We start from the raw sequence: 25606 nt of genomic DNA, 5'->3' as shown, positions 1-25606 counted from the left end.
AGTAACTTATAGTTGACCATATTTGTCTTTTACTTAAATGTATAGCATTGTATAATCTCTTCTGATGTAGAAACAAAGAAAGTTACCTACCACGTTACCTGTTTATTAAAGAAAGGACTAGAATGGTTTTCAAGTAGTTGTTACAACAGATAATTCTTTACCAAGAGCTTTTAACTTCAATCAAGTCTTCAAAGAGCCCACTTTTCTATTATGAGTACAGATTAACTGCTTTTCAGGGATCTACTGTGTAGCTTTAAATGAAAAAGTAAGTGTTCTTTGGCATTCTGTTCTAATCAAGTGTTGTCTTTGTTTTCCCTTTGGGCAGGCAATCAACTTAGGTTCACGTCAAGATGATATATTTGCTCAGACAGTTCCAAACAATGCAGGATACCTAGGTTGTCTTATATTAAACTTCAAACTGTCACTTACTCAGACACATTAAGACTTTAGTTCCCCTAACTCTGTCTAGTAGGATATTTAACTGCATCTAATGGTTGATTTTATACTACTACTTCTCTTAAAGTTCTTGATTTAGGCATCTTCATTTCAAATTCTTTAAGCTGCTTTTTGACTAAATTAATTAATAACAAACTCCAGTATCAAATAGCCTTTACTGGCTAATACAGCTAAATTATTTTGAACATTACAGATAATGAAATTAGAAATTAATAATTTTAATAAATTGTCTAAAACAAACTGACATTTGTTTTGGATTACAGGTTAAATAGGAGCCCTTAGACTCAAATATTAACCAATGAAGATGTGCTATACAGAAATAACAATAAGTAGCACAGGGATTATTATAAACTTTTCATGTAAAGTCCATGAAAATATCAAATGGTCCTGTGACCATTATGTTCTATCTCTGTTTTTACAGTCACATACATAATAAACCTAATGTGATATATTTATTTTAAAATGTTTATCTTTTTTGTCAGTTCACCCTTCTGTTCTGCCTTCCACTTTTCTATTTCTTTTACTGTGAAGTTTCCTAGGAGGCAAAGACTTTTGTGGTTGAAGTTCTCTGAATGTCCTTGAAATAATCTATCCATGGTACAAATGGCGTATCTGACCATTTCCACATTTTCATCTGGCTAATGAGTGAAAGGTCAATTGCATCTAAAGAAGTTCCTAATGGACATCTTCCCTGTGCCAGCTCTTTATTTCATGTCCAAAAGAACTCTGTGGAAATAAATTTCTCTCTTCTGAGTCTTTGTATTCAAAAATAAAATTCTCTAAACGAGCCCCACACAGCACAGTAAGCAAGAAGTTCCTTAATAAGTACAGTTTTGATATTTGCATGGATAGTATTTGGCATAACACCAGTTAGATATTAATCCCACTATTATACTCTAGCCAAACAATTTGGCATCCCCCACCAATTAGATCTTTCACTAAACACCTCTGCTTGTGCACAGACCTTATAAGAAATGATGCTGTTTCTTTACTAACTCTTCAAATATGATGGGAATGAGAATCTAACCTAACATATAAAAAGTTACTTTCTCACATATGAAAGCTCATGGTTTGTGTTTTATGGATGGTTTCATTTAGGTTCAAGTCATTTAATCTTCATCCTAGCTAAGATGGGAAAGGCAACGTCTCTGGGCTGTCAGTTGTTTTTTAATTTATCCCATTTTTTTTCACTATGTTTTTGGGTAAATGTGAGCAGCAGTCGGGGAGGAAATAGGCACTTCAGATTTTTTGTCATGTAAGTTACATAGTTTAACTAATATTTCCCTCTGCAGTATGTAAAACACTATTTATATGCAAACAAACAAAACCAAAGGGAAAAAAATGGATGCTAGGCAGAAATGCAGTATCTCTGCTCTATTTTGTCCACATCCTAAGTATATTTGGACAATGTAAGAAGAATAGAAAATGGGACTTGTTCGAATGATAAAACTTCTGAAATGGAAACTGTTTATGACACATCTTAAGTAACGTCATTTGGAGCATCTAGAGCCTGGGTGTAATACAGAATCTAGAAAAATTTTATATAGAAAACTGAAGAATAATTATACTTTGAGTCATTATTTTTCTCTCATATAATAATATATGAGTATATGAGTATAAAGTATATTATTATACTTTAAACCACATAGAAATCCTGCTTTGCAGGAAAACTGACTACTAGACATTATGGAATGGTATGTATTGGGCCTTTGACTCAGTAACTAAATTGACTTCCAAATTTCTAGAATAAGACCAATATTTAAATACATACATTTCTTAGGTTTTGCATCTCTTTCTCATTCAGAGATGGTCTTAGGAGACCTCACTATTTTGTAATGATACCAATTTCCACTATTATTTCCACCAGTCTGCTGACATGGAGACTGAGACACCAGATGAGATTTGGGTGTGCACTGGGGCATGTACAATGTATATTAGTGACAAGAGAATTTTGATTTTTAACAGCATAAAATTTGGACAAGGTGTTATGTAAACTTACTTAGTCATGAGGTAAATCATAAAAATAGCTACATAATTTTGTATAATATAAACATTGGTTTAATATTTCTTAATAACCGTAATGGTTTTGATCTTAAAAGACATTTTCCTAATGTTCTTTAATAGATAAACTACTCAAGAAATCTCTCTTATTTCAGAATTTTTCTATCTCCCTTGGATTGTATGACAGATACTCTATGGAGAGAATTGTCAATGGGAGCAATATATAATATGCAATTTGTGTTTTGATTTAATGGCCAGTTCTGGGGTCCCATATATTACAGCAGTCCTGGAACTGCAGCCTCTCTGTCCCAGACTTTGTTCTGCAATGCACTGGATGTGCAAAGTTGAGTCTGGTGCTCATTGTCTAAGCAAATCGGCTGGGCCGCTCTTGTTATTGGGATGTGCCATTGGCAAAGGTCCTGAAGCATCTTTATAACAAATTTCCTAAAGAATAGCCTGCTACTTATACCTGGCTGTTCAGAAGCCCTTGAGACTGCATTAATCTTCAAGCTATCACAGACCCAAATTATGGTTGGGGAAATAAAGCATGATACTTCAGTATTACTGAACTCATGTAATTCTAGAACTGTACCATTTCTTCCTGCTTTTCTCCTGCTTCTCTAGAAGTCTACCCCCACCCCCCTCCCTTTGGGAGGCACTGCAACCTCCATCCTTCTAGGCTATTGCTTAAAGCTTTGGATATTTTCTTGCACTGTGAATTAAATTTTAGGAAGCTGCATAGCATATTGTAAAGGATTTATTAAATGTTACTGAAAATGTGTGGTCAGGAATATGGCAGTGGGGCATAGTGTCATATCAGAGCTTTCCATCTGTTTCACAAGACTTTTCATTTTTTTTTCTGGAAAAAATATCCTCTGAAGTTGAACACACTTTCTTGTCATCACACAGGCCATCTCTGGAGGGATATCAAATCCACCAAAGTCACTTTTTAAATTTTATTGTGTCAAAAAACAAAGCTCCCTTTTCTTCTTTTATTACCCCCCTTTTTCTTCACAGTTAAACAATACATTTTAAATGTCAAACTTATCTTCATGTGGATCTTCCACAGATGCTGTTTTAAAAGTTACTGTTTACATTTCCAAATTTAGCTCTCATGGAATCAGCTCCAAATTGAGCATTTGTTTATGTATATATGTATATTAATTTCTCTTTCGAGGTAGAATCAGTAACATTAGAACTCTGCAAAGCTCATAATTTTTGATGGACTCAAATTAGCTTTTGTTTTCCTCTTCCTCTTTTAGCATCAACTATTGAGTAGTTTTTCACATTATATCTTATATTTACAGTTTTGGTACCAGCAATCAGTTTATCATTGGTTTGCATTTTTGTCTTAGCCTCACAAAATGTCCCTCTCTTTGTGATTTTAATTTTAACTTACATTTTATAGCATTTTTATACAGTGTGTATATAAACTTTCCTTAAATGATACATGGATTTTTTTTATTTTTTAGACACTGCATTTCTTCTCCCTATTTTAATATTGATTGAACATTATTGAGTATCTGTTGGGTACTATGGTTTGCTTTTCGTCCTGGAAATATGAAAGACTAATTTGAAAATATACTCATCCCTTAGAGAACTCTCAATGTAGGTGGGGGGGCGCAGACAGGGAACAAATACTAATACTGCAATGTAAAAGGCAGTCTAATGGTGAAGTAAGTAAGCTATCAAATTCACATAGACAGGGAAGCCGATAAGTAACCAGGCAAGATATTGCAGGGTTACTGATGAAGCAGTCTGGTATAGACAGCACGACAGAGCTGTGGGGGCAGGGAAGAGATATCACAGGGAGATGGATACAAAAGAGGAGACTAGACTTATCAGATAATCAGCTTTGCAGAGAATAGATTTTTAGAGTAACTTTTGTTAAAAGTTAATATATCTTTTATCACTCTGAATTTTGGATCCTGGTTTACAGTCAAACTGTGATATTGAAACCTGGATATTACTGAATATTTATGTGAGTATTTTTAGAATTTGGACAGAGTAAGTTTCATAGCAGAAATTTCAGCAGATAAAATAGGAAAGGGGAGGAATAGAGGTCCATAGTCCCCTAGCATGAGCAAGATAGAGGGAAAATTACATATGAATTATTTTAATCTTAAGGAAAGAAAACTTACAGAAAGAAACTTTCACATAAATAATAAAAGTCCTTCCCCTAAAATCCTAGAAATTCAGGCAAGTCTGCAAATTTACATTTGCGTACATTTTTCATACCTTAGCTATCAGAATTCCACATCTGTATTAAATAATGAAATAACCAGCTATTGTCATTTTAGGAGGGACAAAGAAAGATGTTTTAAAATATTTGATATGAAATGTTCAGTCACATCTATCTGTGACAAAGTCCTGTGCCTTTCAGAAGCTTGCCTTGAGAAATGAGTGACACAGTCATCTTGAAATCCGCTGAAAGAGCAAGACAGTTAGGAAACCAGTCTTCCTAGAAGCCATATTTTCAACTCAATGTGGCTGGTAAAAACTATGTATGTGAAAATGTTAAGCAAAACATCTAGACTTTCAACATGTGAGACATAAATCCCAGGATGAATTACGAAGTTATTACAATCAAAGTTTAATTCCACCTTGTAATACATTTTCTCAATAAATTTATCTTTAAAATAAACTTACTACTAAGTGAATGGCTTGCAAAACTTTTCATGCTAAAAAATGTTTTTTTAACATTGGGAAAAGTTGGAAACCCATATTATATTTAAATGCTTTTAAATGTATTCACAAGACCACTCAGGAAACTCTAGCTTCTTTCTTTCTTTCTTTCTTTTTTTTTAATTTCCTACTTACACCCAGTTTCATGCCCTTGGTAAAGAGAATCCTGGAGGGCATGTCTGGTGTGCATAGCAAAATATATTCTTCAAAGGCATTGCTTTAATTTCTATGAATTTCACTCTTTCATTAACTTCTCTCACTTCTAAGAAAGATAGGGTAGTAGTAGCCTATTTTTAGCTCAGTGGTGATTATTTTGTTTAGAACTTTGAGTAAAATCAGTTTGGTCACTTTGAATCCCAAACAAGTAATACATATTCTTCTGCCAGGCTCTTGTCATTTATTTCTCCTAAGAGGGTAAAAATAACTCCAGTCAAAATTTCTAATTTCATCTACGGTCTTTCTCTGTAATAAGTGGCATAGCCATATAATTTAGAACAACTTGCTAGAGTAATTAAATCATTAACCTTCAGCTATGTGCACTTTTCAACTGGTTATTGATTAGAACTATATATTAAAATAAAGTGCAGTTTTCACAGATGTGAAAAATAGAATCACATTTTATTTTTTATAATAAGCCTTTTATTTTATACTCGTTTTAGATTTACAGGAAAATTGTGAACATAATACACAGAGTTCCCATATGCTCTGTACCCACTTTCCCCTATTATTCACCTCTTACATTAGTCTGGTACATATACTGCAATGAATGAACCGATACTAACACATTAAAACTTACTGAAATCTGTACTTTATTCTGATTCCCTTCTTTTTTTACCCAATGTCACTTTTTCCAACATCACATTCAGGACACATTGCATTTAATCATCATGTCTTCCTGGGCTCCTCTTGCTGTTACTGTTTCTCAGACTTGCCTTTTTTGATGACCCTGACAGTTTTTATCATTATTGGTCAGGCATTTTGTAGACTGTTTCTCTATTGAGATTTTTCTGATAATCCTTCTCATTGTTAAACTGGGGTTATGGGTTTTGGGGAGGAAGGCCTCAGAGGGGAAGTACCATTTTCATCACATCTTAAAAGGGCGCATACTGTCTACATGGCCTATCACTGTCGATGGCAGCCTTAATAACCCAGCCAAGGTGGGGTCTGTCAGGTGTTTCCACTGTAACTCTTCTTTTTTAGCTTTCCCATGTTGTGCGCTCTGGAACCGAGTTACTCTGTGCAGTCAGCAATGGAGTAGAGAGTTATGCTCTTCAGCCTGTTAGGGTATATCTAGGGAATTCTTACTTAGAATTCTGAGTGAGAGATTTATCTATTTTCTCCACTTATTTCTTTATTCAGTCATTTATTTGTATCAGTGTAAACTCATGAACATGTATCTTATGCTTTGGGTTATACTTTGACACTACTTCATGTTGCTGCTCGAAGTATTCGAGCTTTGGCCATTGGGAGTTAATTCGTTTGGCTCCTGTGTCTCATTGGCATATACCCATATTATGTTGCTTTATTTTGTTTCTTAACTTTTTTTTTCACTTTCTTGCACTACAAGTTGCTTCAGGCTCATCCTGTCTATTTCCTGCCTCAGTCCTGAAATCAGCCATTTCTCCAAGCATCTCTGGTTCCTTTTGTTGGGAAATGAGATTAGAAACCAACTCCCACATACTCTGTACTGTGTTGTCTGGGCACTAGGTATATTCATTGTTGCTGGGGGGTCATTGCTTCTAGGCCCTCTCGACTGACAGAGGAAGGCTATATGTTTGTGTAAATATACATCTCTGTAAATACTTCTATATGTAACCATACGTATCTGTATTAACCTAAACATGAGTTCATACAGTCTCCAACTCTAATCACACTGATGTCTCCATCTCTAATACCCTGCCCTGTGCCTTTTTCTCTTATTTGTAAACCTTCCATGCCAACACTGAGAAATGTGGCCCCCACTATCTGCCAACTGCTTACTTAATTATTCAATTCCAGCATAAGTGTATAGCTCTATAGGGATTGTGAACCTGTACCTTCATGGGGAACAATTTTATGAATTAGAAAACAGTGCTTATTTCAACTCTTTTTTTGGTTTAGGTTTTGGTTTTTTGCTTTCTTCTTACAGACTACTCATTTCTAAAGTTATTTAGGTCAACACATTTTCCTTTACACTCTTCAATGAGGTTGTAAGTGTCAATTTAGGCTTTATTATTCACATTCCATCTTGAGATTCCCCAGCATCTTAAACGATATGTTTTAATTTGCATACATATTAAAGTTTATGCTTTGTGCTGTGAAGTTCTATCAACTTTTAAAAATGTATAATCTGATGTATCCACGATTACAGTATCTCACAGTTTCACTGCCCTGTCTCTGATCATTTTACTGTTGCTATAGTTCTGCCTTTTCCAGAGTATCATGTAATTAGGATTGTACATAAAGTAGCCCTTTTGAGGGACTATCATAACTTCTTTAACATAACAATATGCACTTAAGATTCATTCATTCTGTTTAATAGGTTAAAAACTCATTTTGTTTTATTTCTGAATAATGCCATTATATGGATGTACCACAATTTGCTTATCCATTCATCTATTGAAGGAAGTGTATTGGTTGCTTCCAGTTTATAGTAATTCCCCAGAAAGATAGAGTAGACATTTTTGTACCGGTTTTTGTGGAAACAGAGTTCTCAAATTATGTGGGTAAACAGCTACAAGTACAACTGCTGGATTATATGGTGTGACTATGTTTACTTTTGCAAGAAAGTACTAAATTGTCTTACAAAGTGGTGTACTGGTTTGCATTCCCATCAGCAATGTATGGAAGCTCCTGCTGCTTCATGTTCTTGCTGCAATCTGGTATTATCAGTTTGTTGGGTATGAGCCATTCTAATGGATGTGTGGGGGTGTCTCATGGTTATAATTTGCAGTTCCCCAGTGACATATGATGGCATCCTTTATATGCTTATTTGCCATCTGTATATCCTCTTGGTGAGGTGTTTGTTTAGCTCCATCTGTCCTTTTGTTGTTTTATATTTAAGTTTTAAGAGTTCTTTGTATATTTTAGATGTAAGTCCTTTGTCTGATACACATCTTTCAAATATTTTCTCCTAGACTTTGGCTTGAATTTTCATTCTATTATAAGTATTTTTACAGAACAGAAATTTATTGGACAACAGTGTGGTGATTCCTGGGGAAGGGAGGATGTAAGGGAATTAAATGGTAATGGAAAAAAGACAATAAAGATTTAAAAAAGAATTTAATAACTTGTAACTCATCAATTTTTTTTCATGGATTGCAATTTTATTGTAGTATTTAAACTTCATTGCTGAGCCTAAAGTTATCCACATTTTCTCATTTGTTTTCTTTCGAAGTTTTATAGTTTTGCATTTAAACTAGGCCTATAATACATTTTGAATTCATTTTTGTGAATGTATGTCAGGTTTTTGTATACAGATATGATTTTTTACATCTGGATGTCAAGTTCTTCCAGAATTATTCCTTGAAAAGTATATCTTTTGCCATTGAATTTCTTTGCTCTTTTTCAGTGATGAGGTGATTATAGTTGTGAGTATTTTTGGACTCTGTATTCTGTTCCATTGTTTCATAGGTTTATTCTTTTGTCAATACCACACTGACATGATTATTGTAACTTTATAGTAATTTTGCAACTAGGTTGTGAGTCCTTAGATTTATACTTCTTTACTGTTGTGTTGGCTGTTCTAGGTATTTTGCCCTTCAATATAAACCTTAGGATAATTATGTCAATATCAGCAAAATGGCTTGCTGAGATTTTGATTGATGTTGTGCTGAATCTATAGCTCAAGTTAAGAAGAGTTGTTTTAAAAATTTTGAGTCTTCCTACACTTGGACATAGAATATGTCTGCATTTATTTAAATTTTCTTTGATTTATAAAATCAAAATATCGTAGTTTTCCATATAGGTACTCTATCTTTTTTGTTAGTTATACCTAAATATTTCTGGTTTTTTTCCTATTGAAAATGCTATTGCTTTTTCTAATTTCAGATTTCAATTTTTCCTTGACAGTATATAGGAAATCAATTGACTTTTGTATATTAACCTTGTATCTTGCAAATATGCATTCTGCTTTGTTATCTCTCTTTTTTCTTCCAGGTATGGCTATGTTACACCTTTTGGAATAATTCCACATTTCTTGGATGTTCTACTCTTTTTTGATGCTTTGTTCTCTTTCCATTTCAGTTGAGAAGTTTCTGTTGTTCTGCCTTCAAGCTCATTGATGCTTCCAGGGAGCATGTCCCATCTACCGATAAGCCCATCAATAGCATTCTTCATTTCTGTTACATTGTTTTGATTTGTAGCATTCCTTTTGATTCTTTCTTAGCATTCCCATCTTTCTGCTCACTTTATGTATCAGTTCTTATGTTGTCTAGCTTTTCCATTACAGTCCTTAATATATTAATTACAGATATCTCAAATTGCTTATCTGATAATTCCAATATTTATGTCCCATCTGAATCTGGTGCTAATTTTTTTAAGTCTCTTCAGACTGTTTTCATAACATTGCTTTTTAATATTCTTTCTAATTGTTTTATGTAAAGACACATATAAGGTATCATTGCTATGTTATTCTGGCTGGAAATTGGGCTGTTTTTAATGTTTGCAGAGATAGCTATCAGGTGCTTCAAATTCTTGTAGTGTTCTTGTGTTTGTCTTACTGACTTTGAGCTTCCCCATGTACTACTCTCAAACAGAGTTTGTATCTGCCATTCTTTTACTTATCATCTGTTGTTATTATTTAGAAATCTTGTTGCTATGGTGGTAAGGTACAGCACAGCAGAAATAGTTTATGGTTTTATGATTAAATCTAAATCTTTTAATGGGCCTGTTTTCCTGGGCCACAGCCTTCACAGGTGTCCTTCTTAGCTTCTCTGGCCACCTTAGCTGAGGCAGGAAGGATAGAAAGGCCTGGAGTAGGAGAAATTGCCTTCATCCAAGTAGGTTAATATGACTCCTCTGAGATATTTTCCCCTGGAGAATAGGTCTTTGCTATTTTTCATGATGGTTACTCTTCCTTTCTTCCTACTAGTGCCACAGTGGTTTCTTTGTCAGCTATTCACACTGAAATCTAGATAAGTTTCCTGGTGGTAAAACCCTTACTAAGATTCAGCCTCCAGGAGGTTCTCATTCGTAAGCTAGTCCAGGGACACATAAAAATCACTACAGCTTCTTGCCACGTATTCTGAAGTTAACCACATTTCTCCCTATTCACCTGTCTTGGCATATTTTTGAGTGGTGGTTTGTTCTGCAACTTCATCCTCTGATGGTTCCAAACAAAATCATTTGGTTTTCAGTTTCTTCAGCTTTATCGTTTCGGTGAGGATGAGAGTGATGACTTTCAAACTCTTTACACATCAAAGCTTAAACCTGAAGTCCCTCACATTTCACTTTTATGTCTAAAAGTTTGCTCAACATATGTGCTGAGGGTTGATCAAGCACAACCAATGCTGTGAAGAATCTTTATGGCCAACAATAAAGAACAACTCCCCCATCTGTGGCGTGCGTATGACTTTCTCTTCATCTGCAGAGACACTTCCCTGAGCGTAATAAGATTGGAGGAGTAGCAGCTCTTACAGTTTTCCCACAGTTGCCTACCTGGAAGCTGCCCCCTCCTTCTGTCTCTAAGTCTTTAGTGTAATAGCTCCTGTTGCTGCTGAAACTGTCTCTTCAAAAAAAAAATGTCCCTCTCTACATTGCCTCTGCAGAAGAGGGAATGAGACCAACTCTGCCTTTCATTGTGTCATTTCTTTATTCAGCATGGGGCCTCCTCACAAGGCTAGAGTAACTTGTAAGACTTCACAGAAAGACTGGTGCTTCCAAAAGGAATTGCAAGATAGAGGGAGAATTTTTAAAAAGGAAACTATGTACTAAATGTATCTCTCCTCTAGTCTAAGCAAACACTTAAGAATTTAAATTTTCACTCTGAGTCACCTTATGCTTCTCCTCATTTCCTAACCGAACCCCAAGAAGAAGAGCTCTTCTTTATTTTATCATTCATTTTGTTATCCACAATTATTTATTGGTCTCTATGTCAGTTAGTGTGCCACATTGTAGGGTGAAAGTATGAACTCTCCCTTTGAGAAACCTCACATCCTACTCATAGAAATCAGAAGGTTCCCAGGACATGTTTCCATTTCGTAACAGTAAATTTAACAACCTTGTCTAAAAACTATCTGGTCTAAAGACTTTCAAACTTTACTCCCAGTAGGTAGTCCTCGGTGGTTTTTAATACTCCAAGTCTCCAAGGGCAGGGTTCCAGAGTAGCAGTTGGTGTTACAGTTTTCTGAGCATCTGGGGAGGACTCTTGGAACTCACACACACACACACACACACACACACACCCCTGCACACACCCCTCCAAGGAACAAACATGAATTCTCAGAAAGATGCAGTTCCATGAGCCAGGGAAGCATATTTCTAACTGCCCCTTCCTTCTCTTACTTGCAAGTTGGTTCTTTCATGATGGAGCTTGAACGTCATTGTTATTCTGGAGGAAGAATATGTTCAATAGTTGAGATACAACATTTCTTAATGACACAAAGCTAAAAAAATATACAGCCAAATTTCTCAAGTTTTCAAGTGAAAAATCATTTCAAATGTTTGGACAAGGACTATTCTGAAGGCTCAGATCTGAGGATGACTATCTGTGTGCATGGAGGTGGTGGTGGGGACTTTCTCAGGTACGTGTGTGTGGTGAAGGGGGACGGCAGCTGGCCAGGCCCTTACCACTACTTTACCGGATATGACACAGATTGGGAAAATTTTCAGAAGAAAATACTTGAGGAGGTGGAAGGCAAAGTTGAGGCAAGCAGCTGCATTTTTTTTCCTGCAGTGAAAAGAGTTTTTAATTTTAAGATTAAATTACATTAGGCTTGGGTACAATAAGTGTAATAAGCTTCACTTGGAAAAATCAGTTGGGCTTTCCTCCTGCCCCATTGCACGACTCCAGGCACACCCCTCACGGTAGTGTTTTACTCAAAGAGCAACCCTTGGAGTCCAGTGCTATTTACATAGATTACAATGTGAATGATGTCCCCTGGAGTTGTGTACACAGCTGGCGGTGGCTCCCGCCTTTGGAATAGCAAAAATTGTAATTCTCATGTAAATTATTTGTAATTTCATTTTCTTTGGAGAGTCATCCAAAATCAACCTTCTTCTTCAGCTGATGCTAAATCAAATGTCTTTTCTCAAAGTTTTCATAGAACTCATCACACTGTCAAAAGTTGGTTGGTCCGCTTGTCATGTTAAGTCTGAATCTGAATCTCTTTACTGCCTTTACTAATACTTTCAGGCACAGAGGCTGGCACAAAGGCAGTGTTTAGAACATGGTTCCCGAATTAAGAGTAAATTATTCTCCATGAGATATACCCAATTGCCTCGTAATTTTTCTCTTCCTAATTTTAATTTGTTGTCATTTTAGTTCACAGAGAATGGACTGTGCTCCTATTTATTGAATTAAATATCTGCTTGAAGTAGCATATTAAAAATTAAGCTTAGTTAAATCTCAATTTCCCGTGATCATTAAATAAGTTGCTCATTGCTGCATCTCATATTAGCTTGGTTCAATGATTAGATAGCAATTAACATGAATGCTTAATGACCACGTTCTTATTCTGATATAATACTAATGATACTTGCAGTTTAAAGTGCTTTAGGGTTAATTATAAATGCTCATAATTTGCCTACCCTTCTGACTGACAGTGCCTTCTTACACCTAAGAATACGCCGAGTACTTTAGACCTGTGTGGGAAGGATGCTGGTCTGCAGAGGCTCAGTGATCAACATCGTTAACTCTTCAGTTAGCTCAGATCACCTCAACTACTACAAGGCTCTCTATCATCAGTGGTGCAAAAAAAGATTTATTTTAAGTGTGACCTAAAGGCTGAGTGTTTTGTGATAACAGAAAAGGAGACATTGTCTTGAGCAAGCAACTATCACAGTGTCTTACCCTCAAGAATTTATGGGACGAGGTGGTAAATTTCACTTTTCCCCCCACCTCTCTCTGTTTCAACTTTCCTGCACCAATGCTAATTCTTTTGAGGCCATTTAAACGTTGGTTTCTTCCTGATATAATTCTTTGATTCTAAGATAACTGGTAATGTTAGTGGCTAAATATTACATAGAGTAAGTCATTAGACAAAATTCCTCTTACAACATGATGCAAATGTCCAGATGTAGCATTGTAACCATCGTAGGCCATTTCTACATTCTTGACGTGTGCTCACCAGCCTGCAGTGATCACAGAATGCTGTGGATGGCTCATCAAAACACGAGAAAAACATACACAGAGACAACCAGGTCCTGTGGCGAAGTAGGGACAGAATGGCCACTTTCTCTAGTGGAGAACGTCCCGTTTCCATTCCCAAGCAGGTTTTTATTAAGAATACAGACTTAGTTTGTGGATTCACAGTCTGGTAGAAAAGATCAAAAGAAATAGGTGACTTTCAAAGGTGTAGACAGAACCCCTGCTGTGATTCTGGGCAAAGTTTGGAGTTTTATCATTTGAAAGGACTACAGGGCTCAAAGGGTAGTTTTGATTTCTTGTCTGTGTCTTCAAATTCTAATCTAATAACATCCTCCAGCAAACAGATCTCACAGGATCTTGCATATTCTATGTCCCAGGCCTGATTACCCCAGGGGTCTGCCGTCTCTGGTCTGGACTGCACCGCCCCTGCTATTTCCACAGGCCTCAGTTGGGCAGAGGAGACAAAGGCAGCCAGGAGACTAGGATTTCTCACACCTAAGAACAAGGACTCAGGCTTTGACAAAGCCAAGGGGGCAGGGGTTGATGTCTATTACCCCTTCATTTCCATAGCCCTGAGTCTCTACCCTGAGGGCTCCACATCATTGTGCCTGTCTTAGGCGATTCCCCCCCGTGGGAAATCTTACCCGTCATTGTCTAACTGATCAAGCCTAGGAGGCCAGGCACAGAACAGGCAGCGTTCATGTCAGGGAAATAAGTTTTGTCTCCTTAGTGGCTCCTGGTCCGGAGGTCTGTCACTCAGCCTACGTCATGGGGGGGGGGTGGTGGTTACAGCTTCCTGAGACCAGGCAGGGCAGTCCCCAACACATTCTCATATAGTCTTCACTCATATAATTAAAAGCTAAAGTAAAGCTTGTGGTGAGATTCCACTTGTCATTTCACAAATTCAATTTCTTTGTAAATATTCCCATGAATATGTACATGTTCAATTATAAGCTTTCCAGACTTCCATAGCCTTGTATCATGTTTTGTTTCTGTTTTCCTACAATAGGGAACAGTAGTACAGTGGCCAGGGTGAACATTTCAAGATGGTTATGAACACATTGTTTAGGTTAAAAAAAGTTTGTATTTATCTTATTGAATTATTGAGCCTACCTAATCACTTTAGAATTAAGATAATAACTCTTACATGCAAAACAAAACTACAATGCAGTTGACATTTTATTATACTACTTCAGCAATTGCAATCAGAAGTTTACTAGCTCTGTCATGATGACATGTTAGCAATTCATCAAAACAACTCAAAAGGATGATTTGCACAAGTCAACTTCAGGGAAGACATCTAAGATCAAGAGGAGCTGGAAATCACCGTGGAGTTTAACAAATTTAAGTTTACAAATCTAAAATTTGGTGGATCCGAAAGATCTTAGTTATTCTTGAATTTTGAAATTGTCTAGCATATTGCAATGAATTTAACTCAAATCAAAAACAAAAGTAATCCTCACCTTGTGACTCTTCCATGCCTTGTTCAGTGCCTGTAATATACTAGGGGCTCAATAAACCCTTATGGATTAATGTTGGCTGAATTGGGAAGAACATGGCTGTGGCCACTGCCATCACCATGAAAGCATGCTCTGAGTGAAATGAAACTGTTTTATTTAATCTCTGACACTGAATGGGAAATAAGAAGTTAGCAGGTTTTAAAAACATATCCCAGAATGGGTACTGATATCATTTTGTGGGCTACTTTATTATGCTTTTTATTCATGCATGAATTCAACATTTTATTATAAGTATGAAAGTGCTATTTAATTATAAATTTAAAATTTTCAGAGAATTAGTGGCAAATGATTTACAAGTAGAATGTTTGTTTATACTTGATTATACTGTTTTGGTCATAATGAATCATAGCATAATGATTTCTTGCTTTTGAATAAAGATACTAATTTTCATCTACTCTTAGCACACTTCAAGAAATGTAATTTAAAGCTGATGGGTAACCAAGATACTGTGTCAGGGAATGCAGAAATATTTACTTTTTGTGGAGGGCAAATTAGCTGCATTTACAGATTTTGTATAACAGATAAGAATTTTCAATAAAATCTCAAGCAATGTGTTTGAAAGGGCAAGCATTAATAACTTGTTGCTCATTTAAACAATTGTTTTCAAGGTCCCTCAACATTTCCCTATACCAGAAATGAATGATTTACTCTGATCACCAGCCTTATTAAGAAATCCATTCCATTGAATATCTTAGACTTAATTTTTATTAATTTTTATAACTTCCCTATTTACATTGTTCAGATCCATTTAACTTGAATATTTTGTCATTTAGAGTAATAACTCATCAATCTGTTAGTGCAACCTTTCTTTATGTTACTTTTCTTAGTGCTATGAAATGCACTATTATGAATCCCTGAAATGTTATAAACCACCAGATTGCTAATTGCTTTTGATGCTGTGAAAAATAATTACTCCACATTATTTTTGATATTTAATTGACAGTGTAATACATTTAACTAAAGACCTGCAATAAACTATTTCTAATTACTGAGGGTGGTGGAGTGGAAAAGTAGGCTGTAAAACTTTACAAGGGAAAGAATGTTTTCTCCATTATGTTAAAAGTCATTGCTGATACACTTTTTCAAACTCCAAAAAAATTTTCCCCAAATGGGAAGTTCTAGAAAGCTAGAAAGAGTTGTGGAATATTTGTACTCATGAAATAGCAAGGAGATTTTTAAAATTATTATCTTTTAAACTGTACTGGTAATTGATGTCATATACTAAGTTCACCATGTTTGCACTAAAATTTTTTCTTCTTTTGTTGGAAGAACTTTACAAGGTAGATAAGCATACATTGCTGGAATGAGTAATCTTTGTCACTGGCCTGTGTTCAGAGTATTCTGCATTTGTAGGCCATCCAGCTGAAAATCTGTGTCAAATGTCAGATGTCATTGAATAGGAGCTATATCAGGAACTGGGTCTGTTCTTAGCTCCCAAGTTAAGAACATGTTATAAACTGATTCCTGAAGATAATACTTAGAACCTGGTGCAAGAAATTCCCACAGTCTAGAGGGGTCATAAATTGGAGTAAACCCATTAAGCTCATTGAATAGATGTATACTGTTTTCATTCCTCTGTGGTTCTGGGATATTTTTAATAATTGGCATATTCTATTCTTCCCTATATCCTCTGGTTAAAACATAATGTCTCCACTGGTATTTCATTAAATTGCTTATTTAATTTAAATTATGTACATTTTCCAAAAATAGACAACTAAAATAAGTGACCTGTTTCAGGGAATGTAAATTATTTTCAGAATTTCAGAAATTGAAAAGGGATAAGAGGAAGGAGAAAATGCTGGGCTGGTGTGAAGCGATAGCCCGTAACCCTCACAGAATTCCCAACAACACCCGAACACCTGAGATCTCAGGGGATTTGGCTGATGCCTCACAAACCTCCACATTGGTGAGTGAAAAGTTATTTTTACCTCCAAATAGCTCTTGTGTAAATGGGTACTGAGGGAATGGGGAGAGGGCCAACTTTCTAAGAACACGTTGTTCTTGTTTACAATAGTATTTGCATTCGTGTTATATTGTTCCCATGGATTGTTTAGTTAATGGATACTAATAGAAATATCAGTGTCATATAATAATCATGTTTAATTCAGATTAAACAGTTTTTTTTCTTTCTACTTTTGTATCCTTCCTTTATGTCATGGATGTTAGATATTTAGTATACATCTTGTATCCTATACTTGTGTAATGGAATCAATGGAGCAAAACAAGTGAAGTTACCCCAAAACAATGAAAAATCAGAATCACATATTTTATCAGAATCACATAGACATTATAAAATGTCTGAAAAAGGGATTCAAAATTATTATTTTATATGAAATTATAAATTAATCACAAAAGTGATTTGAAAACAATTCAATACTATAGTCCTTTATGTTTAGTTATCTGCTTTATGCTTAAGCGCTCAGCTTCAAATGGCCATTATTTTGCAGCGATTAGGAAAAGAAAACTCATTAGCAAAAGGGGTTTTATATGCTGTTTGTTTAGATTTTTGCTGCAACATTCTTTATTTTTATTTAAAGAAGAAAAATTCCATTTAGTCTGTAAGTTTTATTTCAACATATTAGAAAAGTTTTAGTTATTGTTTTACCTGTTATAAAAATAAGTGTTTTCATTAGCCTAATTTATTAGTTGATGAACATATAATTAAATATGAGCAAAGATTTTAGATTTGTTTTTAATGTTGAGTCATTTGATAATTTGTTATTTTGCACAGAAATAATTATCTTGAGCAAACTTTAAATGAATATAAGAGAAACCATCTCAAGGGGCAGGCTTCCGTTGACAAAACATGGTTGCGGAAGTCTTGCTTAATTTCATCATCTCAGGGGGCTGAGGGGGTGGAGAAATGTGTGCAAAGCAATTGGATGGTCAAAGTTCTAGGGAATAGATTCTTTGAAATTATCATCCACTCTGTGTCATCTCATTCTTTTAAGTATAACTGCTTGGAATGTGTTAGCACCATTGAAACACGTGTTACACGTTATTTATTCATGAAGCTGGACTTTGTCAGGTATCATGCAGTAGCTAAAAATTTAAAAATAAAAAAAGACTTCAGTGCTTTCATTAAAGTGGCTTTAGTGCTTAATTCCTATTTCATAGAGTCAGAGATCAAAACCATTAAAAACCTTAAGCAAACATTTGGCTTGGCTTTCTCTTGTAATTGGGTAACCTAATATTAGCTTCATTTTACAGATGTGTAAAGACTGTGGCCCAGAGAAACTAATTGACTTCACAAGTGTCCCTTAGCTAGTAAATGATGAAAGGATTACTTGAGGCTAGGTAGGCTTCCCAAGCCAAGGCTTTTTCTACGATACGATATTATCTCACTTTCTTGATGATACTTTCTTCCCATTCAAACACTTTTAATAGAAAGAAAGAGACACCAAGTTCTCAATTTAATTAGATCCAGTAATCAATCTGTTAAAAGTTAATGCTTTGTTGGAGGATAAACTTCAGCCACTGTAACATAACCTCAAAAACTCAGTTTCAACATAGAAAAATCAAATATTTCTTTCTCATGTCATAGGTCAGGTGCTCTCCTTGATGTTTCACTGTTAAATGATTCAAAGATACAGAATCTTTTCATCTTTTGATGCTGCCATCTTATACACATGGCCTCATAGCTCACTGAGGACAAGCTAGGGACTGCATGGGCCGTTGTGCATGGACTATTATGGAGCAGCCTTGAATATGTGGACATCTGTCCATTGGACAGAACCTAGTCTGATGGCCGCATCTGAACTGTAAGAGAGGCTGGTAAATGTTAGGCAGCTGTATGACCAGGAAAAGCAGATGGAATTAGTTGAGCATCTAGTCCATTTTTCTCCACAGTCCATCTTTTCAGTTGCCAAATATTCATGCCATGTTTCTACCCTCTCATGAAAGAGGGTTATTACATCCCAAGAGAGATCATTAAACATTCTTTCAGTCCCTGGATTCAGCTCAAGCCTGTGGTGGAGAATCACCTATGACTAAATTACCTGTATTTTGGAACCAGTTCCCACCACACATTTATACTCAATATACTGATAAGGAGTAGGAAGAGGAAAACCACAATAAACACTCATGCTTGGGAAGAGAAAGAATCGGAAACACATGGAAATCAGAGGTGAAGTCCTACTGAATGGGCATTTTATAAAGCCTCCCTAAACAAGAGGCCAGGGAGGATCCCTGAGTAGGCTTGGTCCATCTCCCTTGTACACGGTTTCCCCTAGCCTCTAGGAACGCCCCCTGGGAAGTCCTTCCTTTTCTATTGTTCTGCTTGTTCACATGTGAAGTGCCTATTGGAGGCTGTGTAGCCTGAAATACTTTTTCTCTGTTTGGGTGAAATTATGGGACCAAGAATTGTTGTAAGTCTTAAATATTTCAAGAGTCATATTTCTGGGATCGCGGTATTTTACTACTCCAGTCCTCTGAAATATTCATGGGGTTGTGATCTATTTGCCTCCTGACAGTCATGTGCCTGAGTGAATTCTTTCTTGGATGCCCCGATTCCTCTTCTCCCATATTTCTCTCTCAAGATAATATTTTCTTGAAAAATAGGAAGGTGGAGCACATTTTTTAAAAATTTAATCTTTGTTGTCTTTCCCCATTACCATTCAGTCCCCTATGTTCCCCAGCCCCCAGCAGTGACCACGCTGTTGTCCATGTCCATGAGTCCTTTTTCCTTTTTGCTCAATTCCCCCACCCCCTACTTAACCTGATGTTTACCAGAGATACTTTGTTCAAATGAGAAGTTTTACTTCAGTTCTAAATCTCATATTTGCCTTGAGTCACTTTATTCAAATGTAAATTTTTATTGGATGTTTGTTACTCAATACTTATGTCAATGCCATGTCCCACTGTTTGGGGTTTAGAAGAAGCCAGATGTTTTGTCCAATAAGCTCTGAAATGTCTGATTTCGGTCTATTCCTGGTTAGGAACCTATTATATTTTCACTAGCTAATTCATTTCTGAGCTCATATTTCTTTTATAATACCTTGCACAGTGTAGCCAGTAATAGTCAACATGCATTATTGTTTTGTTTTCCATCTATTTTGACTTTCGCCAGCCCAGCAGTCCCACTGTCTGCCACTCAGGCTTATTGAAACAGCAGCTTTGCTCAGAGTTTTGTCAAAATACTGTGCAGGTAGGGCTTTCTCCTGATGAAATTTGTTTCCTTGCTACCCATTGCCCAACCATTAAGCAAATGCTGCATGGTTTAGATTTTGTTATGATAGCACAGGCTTTCTTCCGCTACCAGTATCTGTATTGGAATAGTTACAAAAGTTAAGGTACTATCAGGAAAGCAGAAACCAATAATTTTAACAGAGAATATAACTTGGACAATTATTTAATCTGCTGCTGGAACACCGAAAAAATCAGGAAGGTCTACACAAGTTTAGAAATGGCAAGAAGCAACAACCACCATACAGAGGAATAGCACAGGGAGGAGGCTGGAGTTAACTGGAACCTAAGCAGCTGAGGAGGGGCCCCGCAGAACTGCACCTCAGACTTAGGAGGGATGCTTCTCCACTGCTGCAGGACACACTGTGGTTCAGAAGAGGGACTCTGAGGATCGAGGACCCAGATTGCTGAAGGGGATGATGCACTTCTCAATCCTTATATATTCAAGTGGGAGGGGCAATAAAGATGATTCAAGGAGAGTCAAACAAACAAACAAACTTAGAAACTGGGCCCACATTTTACTGCTGATTTAGAGAAACCTCATTGGGATGATGCTCAGAGAAACTGAGGGTCAGTAAGAAGTGAATCCTCTCTCTCTCCCCCTGTCATCTAGCTTCCTGTAGCACTAGCATCGGCACCACCTGCCCAAGAGGTAGATGGAAAGGGAGAAATCTGGTTGAAAGGTGTGTAGGTCTAACACCTTCCAACGGAATTTAGAAGAACAGATTTAGAGCTGATAGTATAAACTTAGTATTCAGAGTGAAAATGAAGAACATGAAATGAAAACTCATACATTTCAACACCTTAATATGATAAAGGTTTGCTTTTGCTCATCAATGTCATGAATTCAGGGATCCCTGTTTCTCCCGTCTCTTGGGGCCATGGTCTTGAACACAGGGCCCCTGAGTTTATCAGATAATGTTAAAAACAAAGCACCTTATACTGACTATACCCTTAAGCAATTTGCTCAATCAAATCAGAGTTTCGATATTAGACTTAAAATGAAAGCAAAGGAGGTCATAAGAATCAGAAATAGGAAGGTGAAAGACTTTCTGAGGAAAAAAATCTATGGCAGTCAAAATAGGAAGATGCAAAAAATGTCATTGGAGGTAGTTGGCAACAACTCCAGAGAAAAGCACTTTCTTATAATCAATAGTGATTCTTCGAGGCCATAAATGGACTCTGGGTTACTATGTGTTTGAAGAGGTGATCTGCCACTTCACACACGTGTTTACCTTTTCCTGCCTTTTGTACATGGTCTGGGTTGAGGCGCTTGCTGATGTATGAAAGACAGAAGAGGAGAGATGAGAGAAAAAGCTTTCAAGGAAAAGTCTGTAATGCATATGAATAAAACTAAAATGAAAATGATTGGTAGTCAGAGATATGTATAAAGTTTTATAATTTTCAAAGCAATCTCTTTTTTTGTTATAGCTCACAACCATGCTGAGATGTGTACAATACAAAGTTAATTATCCGAATGGTAAGGAAAGAGAGATGTTGTTAAGAATTCATGTAATTCACTGCAAATCATAAGGCCCCAGGCCTTCTAATTTCTAGGTTTACACCCATATGAGAAGTGATACTGGTGTTTGCATACCACACTTGAAAATACGTTAAGTCAAAAGTTAAATAACTCTCCTGAGTAACAAGTAGGAGAGGTGAATTGCTGACCCTGACTTCTGTCTGATTTTAAATTGTAAGATTTTCCAATTTGCTATAAACTCTGTCTAATAATAAGAAATATCTTATTGACAATACACATTTAAAAACTCAAATTTGAAGTGATTAGACAAATTACCTCTTTACATAATCTGACAAGAGTTTATAAGTGAAACAAGCATCTAAAATGATTCATGTTTAATTGTGTCGTATCTTTTGTTTTCAAAATAAAAGCATTATGTTGAAGGTTCAGATTTCATATTTATTAAGTTTATGAAAAATCAAAACAATGTGCTTCATTTTGACTTCGTTTAGAAGCATGTAGATGGATTGTATGTTTTAATGGAGGAGTCACAGCATTATCAGCTTTTTTGTTGTTCTCATGGTGCACAGGCCACACTATTATTTCTTCTGATTTATAGTAAACCAGCCCACTTGGACATTTGTGTGATGCAGAAATAAGCCCCTAAACTTCCGACTCTCTAGAATTCCATTCCATATGATTAAATGAACACGGCCATCCCCTGGATATTATACATAAAATAAATAAATAAATGCACAGAATTCACCTTTCATTAATTATAAGACATATTAACATTAAAAATACCCAATTATCACAAAAGAGCAAAATTTGATGAAAACCTAAAGAAAGTAAGTCTGGTGGATCTTTTGCTATAGACAGAGGAGTGTGGCACATTTTTTTCTTATTCTTTGCCAAGACCTATAAAAATGAGGTGGAGTGTGTATCATTTGCTTTTGGAAATAGCCATATCAAAGTCTAATAGGTTGAAGTATTTTGTATTAAAATTAACAAAATATTTTATGTTATTTGCCTTCATGACATTCACCAATAGAATTGACTGAACTGATTGCAGTATGGTGTATTGAATCTAATATATAAAACTTAATCACTAAACTGTAGCAGAGAATTACATCCTTTTTTTTAAAAGATCTTATTTATTTATTTTTAGAGAGGGAGAAAGAGAGAGAGAGAGAGAGAGAGAGAAACATCAATGTGCGGTTGCTGGGGGCTGTGGCCTGCAACCCAGGCATGTGCCCTGACTGGGAATCGAACCTGCGACACTTTGGTTCGCAGTCCACGCTCAATCCACTGAGCTACTCCAGCCAGGGGTGAGAATTACATTCTTTTGATAAATGACCATAAAATTTGATCCAACTCAACTATCTTTATGCACTGGTGTTAACAAATAAAACTGAGGGAGAAAGCAATGTGATTCATAAATTAGTAATGTGGAGATGCTATTTATTTTATAAATGAAGGACATGGTATGAGGACCATATGTGTATTATTAATGGACTAGATTATGTGCCTAAAAGTTTCTTTCCCTAGACCTTTTCATAGCCAGCTTCTTGATTCAGGGCCTGGCCTCTCTACCGTAACAACCTTGAATAGATTTGATCTAATATTGTACACATTCACTCCCTACCATTCTGGCTTTCTTTTTTCACAAACTCATCTTTGTCTGAAAACAATCTGAGACATATGAATGCATGTTGGTTTATTTTCCATATTTTTACAGTAGACTCTAAGGTGGAAAAAGAGAAGGTCTGTCCTATTTACCCCATCTCTCTTGTGTGTGCAACAGAAGAGGAACTTAATGCAATCTGTGGAGTGGATGAACAGTTTGAACAGAGAGCATTTACTGAACAGAAATGTGATTGCTTTTTGTTCATAAAGTCTACTAAGTACAATATTTCATATATTAAATACCTTTTTCTTATTAGAAATGCCAGATGTCTTAAAATACAGAAGAACAAATTTTAAAAATCAAATAATTCTGAGATGATTTCCATGACACATGGAGGTAAAGTTTTAGGAAGGAAGAGTATGATTATAGAAAGTAAATTCTGTTGTAAAATGATGCTGCCTTTGATGAGAATTTTAAATATTGCAGACAGTTTTTAAAAATATTTTATTTATTTATTTTTAGAGAGAGGAGAAGGGAAGGAGAAAGAGAGGGAGAGAAACTTCACTGTGTGGTTGCCTCTCACGTGTCCCCCACTGGGGACCTGGCCTGCAATCCAGACATGTGGCCTGACTTGAAATGGAACCAGCAACCCTTTGGTTTGCAGCCCTTGCTCAATCCACTCAGCTACACCAGCCAGACTGCATACAGTTTTCTTAATGCACAAGAGAATGAAATATAAATTTGTGCTTCATAAGAAATTATGTTTACCAGTTGATATTTATGGGAGTCATCTTCCTCACCCTCCAATTATTCCCATTGTGTACTTTTAGTTTAACCAGGCTGAAGGAAATCACATATAAGCCTACAGTGAATGGACTGGTATTGCCCCATAAACTTAACCTCTTAGAAACCAAATGTGAGGTAAATAGGAAGAGGAGTTTGAGTCTATTAAGTTTCTCATCAAACCTATTGACTTATTTTCAACTGGCTCACCCTTGTTTCTTGTAGTCCCTGACCAAGAGGGCCAGTTTATTGTGCGATGGAATTTATACATTCTGAAAATAAATTATATCAGGGCAGATAGAGCTTTCAGGATTTTTAAAAACTCATTTTCTTTCTCCTTTTAATTGTTTCTGATTTGATCATTTATCAGTTATTGTTTATAATGGCTATTACAAAGCCTTTACTAAGTACTGCCAAAGGCAATAGTGAATAAACTCTAAATTTTTACAGGAATAACTATAAAAAACAAATGAGGGAAATTAAATAAAAGACATTATATCTTCAAGAGCTTTGATTTTTATAAAAGCAAAATTGTTAAAAATATATCCCAGTGGTTGTTATGGAAACAGATTGAATTGAAGGATGCAAAGGGGGACACTGATGCTTCAAACATCACACCACGAAAAAAAATTACAGTCTCTGTGCCGCTTAAAGTCACATATTAACGTTAATTGTATAGTTACTGAACAGTGTCAAAACATGAATATTCACAATAGTAATAATTGAGCTAAAAATGCCCCTCATACGAAGAGTTCTTTTCCTCTAGGGAGTAAATCACGAGACCATGTTCACAGCTGCTCTATATCAAAATGTGTCATGTCTGTTTAATTTAGATATAAACTAAATTGTGAACTCTTCAGAAAGATGCTGAATTCTCAACAGTTGTTGAATTCTACTATCTGTATGGTGTTTAGAACACATGAGATTTTAAGTATCCTGATTTCATTATCTGAGGACCAGTGGGCAGAGTTGTGTATACCCAAATAGGAGAGGCCTCCTGTGCATAGGTAGAATTGAGGAACACTGTTTCTCTCCACTCACAAATAACAAGGGTTACTTTGTCCTTGCTTTGGTGGGAGTGTTGTTAGGCTTTTTGGAAAGGGATCAGGCAGGATCAATTAGTTTGAAATTTGTCAGCTTGTTTTTGCCTCAACGTAAAAATCATAACCTGGAAATAAATGGAACATTCAAAGTGAAACTGAAGGACTCCAGAGCTATTTTTGTAATCTTCTTATTCAAAAGGCAAGCAACACAGAGTTCTCAGGTAAATTTATATCTCAAAACTCAATAATTAATATACAACAATAGTATTTTAATGCTTATTTTATGCCAAAATGTTTAGACATGTATCTCAAAATTTCATGGTAACTCTGAAACTAGGTCTAGCTGTTCACATTACAGACAGCAAAACTAAGGTTCAGAAAGATTAGGTCAGCGGCAGAGTGGGAATTCAGAGTTCTAACTGTGTCCAGTCTTCTAGGCTACTTCGCAGGGAATATTTTGTTCATATAAATATTTGACAGATGGTTACATGATATAACATGATGTCTGTTTACCTAGAACAGTACTCTAGTAATTCACCATTCTAGTGATTGTACTGC

The 25606-nt window shown here is 35.9% G+C and overlaps 1 protein-coding gene across 2 annotated transcripts in view; it reads left to right on the top strand.

Annotated features, from left to right (window-relative positions):
• Positions 1-25606, top strand: part of MARCHF1 (membrane associated ring-CH-type finger 1) — a 560630-nt gene that overhangs the window by 299175 nt on the left and 235849 nt on the right. For both annotated transcript variants that reach the window (XM_045831238.1, XM_045831239.1), the window contains one exon: positions 16707-16855. In XM_045831238.1, coding sequence (XP_045687194.1) covers positions 16745-16855 — 111 coding nt within the window. In that variant the 5' untranslated portion in view covers positions 16707-16744. The remainder of the gene's footprint in view (positions 1-16706; positions 16856-25606) is intronic.

The sequence above is a fragment of the Phyllostomus hastatus genome, unplaced genomic scaffold, assembly GCF_019186645.2.
Source record: "Phyllostomus hastatus isolate PE091 unplaced genomic scaffold, TTU_PhHast_1.1 phas_contig_159, whole genome shotgun sequence".
Lineage (NCBI taxonomy): Eukaryota > Metazoa > Chordata > Mammalia > Chiroptera > Phyllostomidae > Phyllostomus > Phyllostomus hastatus.
This window is presented reverse-complemented; position numbering and strand designations above follow the sequence as displayed.